We start from the raw sequence: 12,192 nt of genomic DNA on the forward strand, positions 1-12,192 counted from the left end.
TGGAGCTTGCTCAAACTCATGTCCATCGAGTTGGTGATGCCACATTCAGCCATCTCATCCTCTGTCGTCCCCTTCTCCCTCTCCACCTATAGGGCTGGATAAACAAAATGTGGTATATACATAGAATAGAATATTATTCAGCCTTTAAAAGGAAGTTCTGATATACTATGATGTAAATGAACCTTGAATACATTTTGTTAAGTGAAATAAGCCAGTCACAAAGGACGAACACTGTATGATTCCACTTATATGAGGTACCCAGAGTAGTCAAATTCAGAGAGACAGAACCCAGCTTGCTCTCAGGGGCAGATGGCAAAGTAGAGAGCCAGGGAAATGGGGAGCTACTGTTTAAGGGGGTCAGAGTTTCAATTTGGGAAGGTGAAAAAGTTCTGGAGGTGGATGATGGTAAGGTTTCACAATGTGAATGTACTTAACACCAGTGAACTATACACTTAAAAGTTAAAATGGTAAGTTTTATGTACATTACCACAGTTTTAAAAAATAGTTATACCCATTAGCAGTCATTCTCCATTATCCCTTAAAGCCCCAGAAAAACCACTCTTGTCTCACTCTCAGATTTGTCATTTCTGAACATCTCACATAAATGGAATCAACAATATTTGGCCTTTCCTATGCAGCTTCTTTTGCTTTGCGTAGTGTTTCCAAGGTTTATCAGTGTTGTAGCACATTTTATTTTGTTTTCCATTTATTTTTATTAGTTGGAGGCTAATTACTTTACAATATTGTAGTGGTTTTTGCCATACATTGACACCCATTTTAATACTCATTTTGTGTATTAAAAATCAGTTCAGTTGAACTGACATTCTTTTGAATTGACAAATAACATCATGTTATATGGATACACCACATCTTATTTACCCATTTATCAGTTTCCACTTTTTGGCTATTGTAATACTACAAACATTCACATATAAGTTCTTGTGTGAACATACATTTTACATTCTTTCTCATACTATCTATATATAATATGTATAATATGTAATATGTGGCACGAAATTATTGGATCATATAGTAATTCTATGGTCCTTTATCAGGGAATGTTTTCCGAATTGTCTACACCATTTTGCATTCCCACCAGGAGATTTTTATGTAAGCTTTTTAACAAACATGAACATCCTTGGCTGGTGAAAACCAACGGTTTTTTATCTATCTTTCTCTCTGTTCTTTGCCTCATAAGGAGCGAGCAAGAGCCGTTATATTGAAGAGGATGGACTGCAGGTCAGATTGGTTGCCCTGGTGGCTGGAAGGGACAACCCCAGCAGGCTCTGCGCGACCAACGGCCCAGAGGTGCGCGCATGCGCACGAGGACATCGCTGGCTCCCGGGCTCCAGGTGGCGCGCGACAGGAGAGGTTCGGTGGGTGGAAGGGTGTCACACCCTGCTGAGCTGGGGTCCACAGGCACAGTCCACAGTGCCTCTGTGGGTGGAAGAGGTCCTGGAGCTCAGGGTGTGAGACCAGACTTGCTTCCATCCACTTTGATTGTGAGGTGTTTTGGTGCTGACTCGGTCGGGAGAGGAGACCCGACCTGCGCTTGTTTCTAGTGAACCAACACTTGGGTTCTTTAGGCTGTGGGGGGACCTGTCAAATTTTATCCCGGTTGGCTTATTTAATGCTTTCCCAAAGGGGTTCTATGTCTTTCCCTCTACTGTCCGCTTCCTTGATAATGCCAGTACTCCAGGACCTCCGCTTTACACCGGTGATACCCAGAGCGTTATCTCTGGTCTTTTTAAAATTACTGAAGGCCAAGCCCTGGTTTACGTCGCCCTAATTCTTCTGTCTGTCTGGACGTCCTCAGAACCGGTCAAAGTCAGCATATCTGAAATGAATTTCACCTTGTCATTTCCCTACCCTTCTCCCGACTTCCGTATTCTATTAGAGCAGCAGCTTCCACCCACACCCATAGACCGGCGTGATATTTTTAAAAGTCTAGAATCCATCCCCTCCATTCTCTTTCATTCCTGATGCCCTAGGTTGGGCTACATATCTCCAAAGACTAGAAACTGATCATAGATAATTCCTCTATTCCAACCCCTCTTTCCACTCTGGCAGCAGGCACTGACGTCCAAAATAAAAATCTGACCATGTTACTCCCCTGTTAAAAACTTTGATGATTTCCCTTTGTCTGTATTTTCAATCCTGCTGAACCTCACCCAGACATTTCATTATTAGCAGTCTCCCATCATTCCACCTCCGAAGTATGGTCTGATGAAACACACATGGAACGTTTTGAACACGACACACGCTTTGAGATCGTTTTATTTAGGTTAGGGGCACTGAGAAATAAACTCTGAAGTTCCCCGCCTCCCTGCCGGCGCCTCCCCACCACCCCCAGCGCCCCCCCATGTAATAGCCAAAAGACAGTCTCACTTTGGAAAATGAGCTGAACTCCAAGTAGCAGGGGTGTGGATTCAATAGTGTAGGTGTGAAAATTGGGAGAAGGGAGATTACCTCTATCCTTGAAAAACTTTCTCTTCTCTTCAGTTCAGTTCAGTCGCTCAGTTGTGTCCGACTCTTTGTGACCCCATGAACCGCAGCAAGCCACACCTCCCTGCCCATCACCAACTCCTGGAGTCCACCCAAACCCATGTCCATTGAGTTGGTAATGCCATCCAACCATCTCATCCTCTGTTGTCCCCTTCTCCTCCTGCCTTCAATCTTTCCCAGCATCAGGGTCTTTTCAAATGAGTCAGCTCTTTGCATCAGGTGGCCAAAGTATTGGAGTTTCAGCTTCAACATCAGTCCTACCAATGAACACCCAGGACTGATCTCCTTTAGGATGGACTGGTTGGATCTCCTTGCAGTCCAAGGGACTCTCAAGAGTCTTCTCCAACACCACATCAATTCTTTGGTGCTCAGCTTTCTTTATAGCCCAACTCTCACATCCATACCTCTCCTCCAGTTACTGAAATCTCACTTAACTCTCCTCCAGTTACTGAAATGTCACCTTTAAATGTCTGTGACTCAACTATATTAAATCAAAATGCCCTAAAACAATAGAAAATATTATCACCCCTACATGAGGAAGACCCCAAATTTAGTGAACTCTTTCATATACAGTTCCTTCTGTGCTCTCTAGTATGTTAATATTTCTCTTATAGCACATAAATTGTATAGAAATTTAACTTTTTTACACGTCTGCTTTCCCTCACTGTACTCTTGGAACAATAGGGAACTTATTTTACTGATCTTTGTATCCCCAGTGCCTAGGACAGGATGATATCCATTAAATAGTAAATGCCCAATAAATATTTGATAATGAGTAAATGTGATAGTCATTATTTTTTACTTCTCTAAATTGGCACCTCATTGAAAGCAGAATTCAATCTTAATCATCTTATCCCTAGCACCTAATACAATTTTTGGCATATATTGTTTCCAATTTTTGTTTGCTATCTTTAAATTAATTTTATGTATTCCACTCTCATTGCTATGGTTTAATGTTTTATGTTGGTCACTGATACAAAATGTAAAGCCAGAAGAGGCCTTATCATCTAATACAACAGGTGAAGATACTTAGCCAAGATACTTAGTAGGAAGATACACCTTCCTACAGGTGAAGATACTTAGCCAAGAAAGGTCGAGTGATTTCCCCACAGCAACTAGAAAACGCTAGATTTAGAACCAGGTTTTCAGATCCCTTAGGCTAGGATCTCATTATCTAATATTTTTTTCAACAACTGTATTTTGGTATACCTACTCTGTAAAGAGACATTTGAGGATCCTGTTCTTAAATTTGCAATCTTGTGAAGAATTTCATAACCTAGTCTTGAACAAAATATTTGGCAAAAGAAGCTGAAGTGTGGCTTCCCTTTGGGTAGGATTTTTCTGCACTGCTCGGCTTGTGGGATCTCAGTTCCCTGACTAGGGATTAAACCTGGGTCAAGGCAGTGAAAGCTCAGAATCCTAACCACGAGGCTGCTAGGGAACTCCGAGGAATTTTTTTAAGTTGGAAATTTTACCTCATTTTATTTAACTCTCAGTTTTACCTTTAATAGTATAAACAGTTTTATTTTATATCCTTAAATGTAAATTTTATTTTATTTCTAGGTATTCTCATATTTTCTATGAGTATCAGTCTCTGTAGTCTTCACCAGCAATTGTGATTTAAGCAGTTAGTAAAAGAGAAGAATCATTAGCTAGAAGAAAATGTCAAATCTAAAAATGAAAGAGGCAGCCCTTATCTATCTTGACAGAAGTGGAGGCCTCCAGAAGTTCATAGATGATTGCAAATACTACAATGGTATGTTCAGCAAAGGTGACTTTATTTTAGAAACTTTAAAATAAAGTCCTACATATAACTAACTTCATTTTTAAATTTGTGTATTTTTACAGATTCAAAACAAAGTTATGCTGTCTATCGATTCAATGTTTTAATAAATCCCTCTGATATTGTTGAATTGGATGCTGAACTTGGAAATCACATTTTACATCAGCCTTTAAAAGCTGCTCAAGTTTTTCAATCAGTAAGTTAAAGAAAGAAATAATTTTATGCCACATGGAATCTTCCATAACTTCTTTGGTTTTCTTGTTTCAAATCACAGGTCTGTTATATTGCTGTTAAGACTCTCTCACTAATTGGACAGTTGCAGACTGAAACTCAAGTAAGTTTTAGTTAAATTTAACAAAGAAAACTAAGGTACAGTACTTTCAGGATAACTTGTAAATAAATTTTTTATATTAAAATATATTTTTTATTAAAACATTTTTTCAAAGTTTGGTGGACTACATACAAATCTTTACTTCCTGCATTATGACTTATAATATTAAACATTTTAATAATAAAACATTTCAAACATACCCTAAAATAAACAGAATAATACAATGAACCTCCATATTTCTATTGCTCAGATTTAATAGTTCGCAATATTTTGCCATACCTGCATAATCAGTCTTTTTCTGAAATATTTTAAGGCAAATCTTTAAAATACATTTGATATTTCACCCCTACATACTTCAGTATGTATCAACCTCTAAAAATCGTGGACATTTTTCTTTTATAACCACAATGACACTATTACCCCTTACAAAAAAAACAGTAATTTCTTGGTATCATCTAATATCCTGTCCAGCCCAGATTTAAATTTGCCCAACTGGGATTCTCAAGAATCTCTCACAGCTGATTTGTTCAAGTCAAGATCAAAACAAGATGTACACATTATAACTGGTTCTTATATCTCACTATGTCTTTTTTGATCTAGAGGCATTTCCTCCCCCTCCCTTTTTATGCCACTGAATTTTTAGAGAAGCTAGTTAGTTGTCCTGTAAAATGTCTCATAATCTGGGCTTGTATGATTATGTTCATGTGGTATTTAACTTATTCCCTATACCCCATATTTCTGAAAATAGCAGTTGCTTCTAAATATTATACTTGCTTAGATTCAAATTCAACTCATTTTGATAAGAATAAATTACAGTGTCACATGTTTCATACTGCCCTACATTAGAAGTGCCCTCTCTGTTGTCCCACTTTTAGCAATGCCACAGTTGATCGGTAGGTGCAGATGATGTCAGTCTAACCCCTCCAAATCACAGCCTACCATCAGCTTTCACCTCAGTTTTTGCAGTCATTGATAATCATTGCCTGTATGTGTGTTAGTCACTTAGTCGTGTCTGACTCTTTGCAACCCCATGGACTGCAGCCTGTCAGGCTCCTCTGTCCATGGGATTCTCCAGGCAAGAAGACTGGAGCCAGTTGCCATTTCCTTCTCCAGGGGATCTTTCTGACCCAGGGATCGAACCCAGATCTCCTGAATCATTGCCTAGATTCTGTTATTTCATTAGGAGTTGCAAAATTGTGATTTTCCAGATTTTAGAAAACTTTCAATGTTTATTAGCTAAAATTATCCTACAAGAGAAGTTTTTCTCTCATCAACTGTTTAATTACCTTGCAATACAATTTGTACAGGAAAAGCAGAAGAAATGTTTGATTCTTTCCATTTATAAATTTTTGGAGTGATGAGTTGAAATATAGGAGCCTCCAATGATGACCAATATTTTTTGTTTGTTTTTCCATTTTTAAATTATGAGGAGCTATTAATACATGAATTTTTAAATATATCTGATATGTTTCAGTGAATCTTTGTCATTTTTTTGATGTTTATATTCTCTAACTTTGGTCACTGGGAGCTTCTTAAAGTTTGTTCTTATTTCCTTTTGATGCATTTCATTAGTGTATTTTCTGCCCCAGACCTGAAACTAGCCATTTTTCCTAAGGAGCTCTGGTTTCTTTCAGTGAGAAATTATATTTAGAGATCTGGGCATTAGAAGTATTTATTGCTATTAGGTTGTCATTATTTTATAAATAAGTCTTTCAGGGAATGGTGAGGAAATGTGTATATATATATATATATTTTTTTTTTTTTTAACTTTTCCCTGGTTTTATTTTTTTGAATTTTAATTGAAAGATAATTTCTTTACAGAATTTTGTTATTTTCTACAGAAATGTATATTTTTAAAGAAAGATAATAGTTCATAATACTTTTAATTAAAATATCAGATTATAAGGATTTTGCATTTTAATTTTACATTTAAATATCTTTTAATGCTCAAAAGATTGGTTCCTAATACTAACAAATCATTTATTTGACTTACTCTACAAATATATTTGCTATATTGTAATGCAAGTCCAGTTGGATCTGCATGTTTTATTAATACTGTTTTTTGTGTTCTTATCAGATTAATATAGTGCTGAAGTTAACACATTTACCTCCTCTGCCAAGTTATTGTCTTGATCTTTGTGAGTTTCCACGTGATTATACATCTCAAAGATTTTATACAATGCAAGGAATTGTGATTGCAATGACAACTGTAACCAAGTATACACAAGGTGCAAGATTTCTTTGTTCAGATGAAGCATGCCCTCTTTCAAAAGGTAAATATTAAAATGTAAAATTAAAATAATTTATTTTTTAATCTTAAATCATGTTTATAATTAGTTATGAAACATTCATAGCATAAAAAGAATGGGATAAAATTCGGTGTCTCCTAGGCTTCCCTGGTGACTCAGATGGTAAAGAGTCTGCCTGCAGTGTGGGAGACCCGGGTTCAATCCTTGGGTCAGGAAGTTCCCCTGGAGAAGGAAATGGCAACCCACTCCACTTCTAATCCTTGCTTGGAAAATCCCATGGACGGAGGAGCTTGGCAGGCTACAGTCCATGGGGTAGCAAAGAGTCAGACACGACTGAGCAACTTCACTTTCACTTTCAATGTTTACCAGGGCCTCCCTCATAGCTCAGCTGGTAAAGAATCTGCCCACAATGTGGGAGATCTGGGTTCGATCCCTGGGTTGGGAAGATCCCCTGGGGAAGGGAAAGGCTACCAACTCCAGTATTCGGGCCTGGAGAATTCCATGGACTATACAGTCCATGGGGTCGCAAAGAGTCAGACCCGACTGAGTGATTTTCACAAGTCTACTTTGTATAACCTTGAAATTCATTCTTTCTTTCCTATCTCTCCCCTATAATTTAATAGGTGTACTTGTGTTGCTGAAGTACTTGTTCTCACACAATTTCATGACTGTCCATGGTGTTCCCTCTCCACATAATGTCCTCTCTCAACCCTTTGGCTTAACTCCATTCAGTCTTTCTCAACTTTTCCATTTGTCCCCACCTCTCGTTGGGTTGATTGCCCCTCCTGTCTTCTCTCCGAACACTTTGTAGATGAATACTGCTTATTGAAATTGTTTTTGGTCACCACCTATTGAAATTGTGTGTTTAAATATCCATAAAACTAGTGCCTTAGCACAGTGCCTGGCAAAAAATAGCCATTGAATTGCTGTGAACTCACATCCAAACCCAATTTAATTATATGTTGAATTAGGTTCATTTTAAAGGATTGAAAATAGAAAGCTAAATCTGAAGGCAAATTTAGCTTAACTCTGTTTTCTTTCAGGATTTCAGTATATAAGAGTGCATGTACCTGGTGCTACAGAATCTGCAACAGTAAGAAATGACTTTTTGTGTAATCTATGTTCATCTTCACTTCAAGAAGACAGAAAATTTAGAGTACTTGGTGGTAAAATGCATTTGTGTTTTATAATTATAATTTTTAAAATAATGTCTGATGTTTTAATGTAGAAATTAAATTGAATATATATCCTAATAACTAATTCTTTGTTGCTCTTTGAGTTCAGATAAACAGATAGTTGAAATAATTACTGCAAAATCACTTCATGCTTTTCAAGGATGGTGTAACAACCAGCCATTTAGGTTTCAATCTCTTACAGTCTTCCTCAGAGGTAAGATCTGTTTGCACTAAAATGTACTTAAATTTATGCTTGATTATTATACATGGTACTTGTATAGCTTGATAATCATAGGTCTTCTCTTTCTTGAGTATTTTAAAGAGTCATATACAGCTAATGTACCAATTATTTATTCAGTCATACAACGTTCACTTAAAAGGATATTAGCACATGCTATGAAGCATTATGTTAAATCTCAGGGTGACAGTTATTTACAATAATAATCTCCCATTATTGTGTGTGTATGTCTTATGTAAGTATTGGAGTTAATGTTTTAAAATATAATGTTCATGAGGGTAGGACGTGAATTTTTACTGCACATAGTAAAAATTTAGTAAGTTCATTCAATAAATGAATGAACTCCATGGGTTAAGACCTGTGAATAGAACAGATGCTGCAATAAAGGAGGAAATCATTATCAGTATCAGCCACCCAGGGAAGAGTGAGTTTTAATTAAGAAGCCAGAATTGTGAAAATGAGGATGGATTCAGCCTCTTTTCTTGGGCTAAAATTGGAAGAATTAAACTGTTTTTAAAGAGAGATTTTTGGATGCAATCATGTGTATGAAACTTGAGTTTGGAAAGTAGAGACTCAAACAAGAATTCTTTTCACCATGGCTTGACAAGGACAAGGCAGGTGTGTAAGCCTAGATGACTATAATTTTTAATACCAAATACTGTGTGCCAGACACTTTTACATATATTAACTCATTTAATCAGAGCAACTCTCAACTCTTTCAATTGTTATTTCCATTTACAGTGTAGAAATGGATGCAGAGAGAAGTTAAATAACTTTTCCAAGGTTACACAGCTAGCACATGACATAGCCATGATTCAAACTCAGGCATTCTAGCTTCAAAGTCTATTATTTTAACTACTTAATTCTACAAAATACAAACCATACATTACAATATAGAAATATAAGTGACTATCCAACATATACTTTAGTAGAAAACCCTTTCTTCAAATAAACTTTTAATAGAACCCAAATGAATTTTTAATAATTAAATTAATAAAAGGAGGCCTTTTGGGATTATCAGAAGAGATACCCAGACTTCCCAGTCTCCTAGCCTTCCTTTTGATCCTTTCTTGACCTCAGGATACATTCACCAAACTCTTAAGAGTCCAGGGAACAGCTGAAAAATGATTTGTTTCATTTTCCCCTTGTAATTCATACTGTATCCTTCAGGGTTTTGGGGGGTGGGGGAAGAGGGAGTGTTGGTTTGTTTATTTAGTTTGGGGTTTTTATTTTCTTAAGTCTTGGGCCTGATTCTTCCCATCTAGGTCTACAGGGTTTACCAATATACTCTCTGGAGCTAGAGAGAGAGAGAGAAAGAACAGAGAGGGAGAAACAGAGATCACTGTTTACTCACAGAGGGAGGTTAATCCTTGCTTCTGCTTGTAAGCCTTTCTTTCACAGCTTTACAACCATCCAAATTCTGTGTAATGGAGGATCAAGATTTTTTAGCTTTTCAGAATAAATTTTGAACTTGTGCAAAGGCTTTGCTCAATCCATAAAGGTGAGAGGAACCTAGTAAAGTGTCTTGTGGGTAGACTTTAGACAGGAGCAGACCCAGATGGGAACTTCAATTCAGCTACTTAACTACTTGGGCTTCCCTGGTATCTCAAACGGTAAGAATCCACTTGCAATGTGGGAGACCTGGGTTCGATCCCTGGGTTGGAAAGATCCCCTGGAGGAGGGCATGGCAACCCACTCCAGTATTCTTGCCTGGAGAATCCCCATGGACAAAGGAACCTGGCAGGCTACAGTCCATGGGGTCACAAAGAGTGAATTCACATGACTGAATGACTAAGCACCTAACTACTTTAGCCTTGTATAAATCACTTAACCTCTTGGTTTCTTCATATATAAAACGGGGATAACAATATTTGTCTTAAAGTTTATAATTACGTAGTGCGTGTAAAAGTACCTTGCCTATATTATAGACAGGACATAATACTTTTAAAAATAATTTTCTTCCCAAATAAAGTTATTACTTATAAAGTCTTTTATTAGCATTTTGTCATTTAATGGAAACATGTTTCATTTAAACAGAGTTGTCCTGTTTTGCCTTTTGACTATATTATAGGAGACTGTTTAGTTGCTATGCCACATATTTCTTAAAGTTAATTCATCACTGGCTCAAAATGATGTATCAAAATTTATCAGCAGTAAAATTACCTCAATTTACATTATTTATGTCACTCAGTATGCACGTTATACTAAACAAAAGTAAATATTTAACAGCTAACTGAACTATTGTTACTGGTTTTAGATCTTTGAACCATATCATCAGTAAAAGTTTCATTCAGTAAACATATTTTCTTTTGTCTTTAATAATTTTAGATGAATCAGTGAATAAAATGAATATAGGAAATGAGTATAAGGTTATTGGAATTCCAGCCTGTGTAAAAACATCACAAACTGCTATCTGTATAGAAGCAAATAGTATCACTTTTTGCATTCCAAAAGGTAAGGAAAATGTTAATATCATTTTTAACAATACTTGCAAGTTTAAATCCATTTGTTCAGGAAATAAGTATTGGCTGCCTGTGTGCTGGACACTCTTCAAAACACTAGGGATACAGTTGTGATGAGGACAGTCAAGGTTCCCACCCTTAAATCATATGGTAGATGGTAAATAAATCTAAACTAACTAATAAGACAATTTCAGATAATAAATGCCATGAAGGAAATAAAGCAGGATAATGTAGAAACTTGCCCCTAGGAATGATTCTTTTCTTTTGGCTAAACTCTATTTAGATTTTTAAAAAAATAATTACCAATGAAAAGAACGTTTTAAGATGCCAGGAGTTAGAGATTAGTCTAAAAGTTTTTCTTACCTTTGTTTTCTAGCTAAGGCAATGCTAAGTAACTTGTCATGGTCTGAGAAAAAGAGCTGGATAAAATGGCATCCTCTTCCTCATCTGAGTTTTGAGCCAATCAAGAAATAAGACTAGAGGCAAAGGCAGTTGGGGCCAAAATATTTGCTCTATTACTGATAATTTTCTTCCAACTTAATTAAGCACTAAGTAAACAGAAGTGAAGAGCAGATCTACTCTTTTAATTTGGCAAACAAATATCTGAATGTAAGTCAGGCTAGTTAAATCTCAAATAATAGATTTTTTTTTTTTTGATCACTAGATAGCTTTTGGACTGTGGTATTGGAGAAGACTGTTTAGAGTCCCTTGGACTGCATGGAGATCCAACCAGTCTATACTAAAGGAAATCATTCCTGAGTATTCATTGGAAGGACTGATGGTAACTGAAACCCCAATACTTTGGCCACCTGATGTGAAGAGCTGACTCATTTGAAAAGACCCTGAAGCTGGAAAAGATTGAAGGCAGGAGCAGAAGGGGATATCAGAGGATGAGATGGCTGAATGGCATCACCAACTCAATGGACATGAGTTTGAGTAAACTGTGGGATTTGGTGATGGACAGAGAGGCCTGGCATGCTGCAGTCCATGAGGTTGCAAAGAGTCAGACATGACTAAGTGACTGAACTAAACTGAACTGAGATAGCTATCTAGAATAACAGAAGCCCATGTTGAATGTAGGGCTTCCCTGGTGGCTTAGATAGTAAAGAATCTGCCTGCAATGCAGGAGATGTGGGTTCGATCCCTAGGTGAGGAAGATCCCCTGGAAAAGGGAATGGCTACTTACTCCAGTATCCTTGCCTGGAGAATTCCATGGACAGAGGAGCCTGGTGGACTACAGTCTATGGGATCACAAAGAGTTGCACACTACTGAGCAAGTAGCACTTTCACTTTCTTTCAAGTTGAATTTAAATACAGTGGATTCTAGACACCTCTGCTTATTTTGAAGAAAAAAACTTATTAAAAGAATAAAAATATTGAAGAAAGAAAGCATTAATGAACAATAGACATTTTAAAGATCCTTTCAGTATTTTCTGCTGTGAAATGTTT

The 12,192-nt window shown here is 36.9% G+C and overlaps 1 protein-coding gene across 1 annotated transcript in view; it reads left to right on the forward strand.

Annotated features, from left to right (window-relative positions):
* The first annotated feature begins 1,273 nt into the window (after window positions 1-1,273).
* MCMDC2 (minichromosome maintenance domain containing 2) overlaps window positions 1,274-12,192 on the forward strand; it is a 45,852-nt gene continuing 34,933 nt past the window's right edge. The window contains exons 1-8 of the mRNA XM_061123415.1: window positions 1,274-1,376; window positions 4,069-4,261; window positions 4,354-4,484; window positions 4,563-4,622; window positions 6,697-6,892; window positions 7,912-8,034; window positions 8,153-8,257; window positions 10,610-10,735. Of these exons, the coding sequence (XP_060979398.1) occupies window positions 4,168-4,261; window positions 4,354-4,484; window positions 4,563-4,622; window positions 6,697-6,892; window positions 7,912-8,034; window positions 8,153-8,257; window positions 10,610-10,735 (835 nt within the window). The 5' untranslated portion in view covers window positions 1,274-1,376; window positions 4,069-4,167. The remainder of the gene's footprint in view (window positions 1,377-4,068; window positions 4,262-4,353; window positions 4,485-4,562; window positions 4,623-6,696; window positions 6,893-7,911; window positions 8,035-8,152; window positions 8,258-10,609; window positions 10,736-12,192) is intronic.

The sequence above is a fragment of the Dama dama genome, chromosome 21 (assembly GCF_033118175.1).
Source record: "Dama dama isolate Ldn47 chromosome 21, ASM3311817v1, whole genome shotgun sequence".
NCBI classification, from domain to species: domain Eukaryota; kingdom Metazoa; phylum Chordata; class Mammalia; order Artiodactyla; family Cervidae; genus Dama; species Dama dama.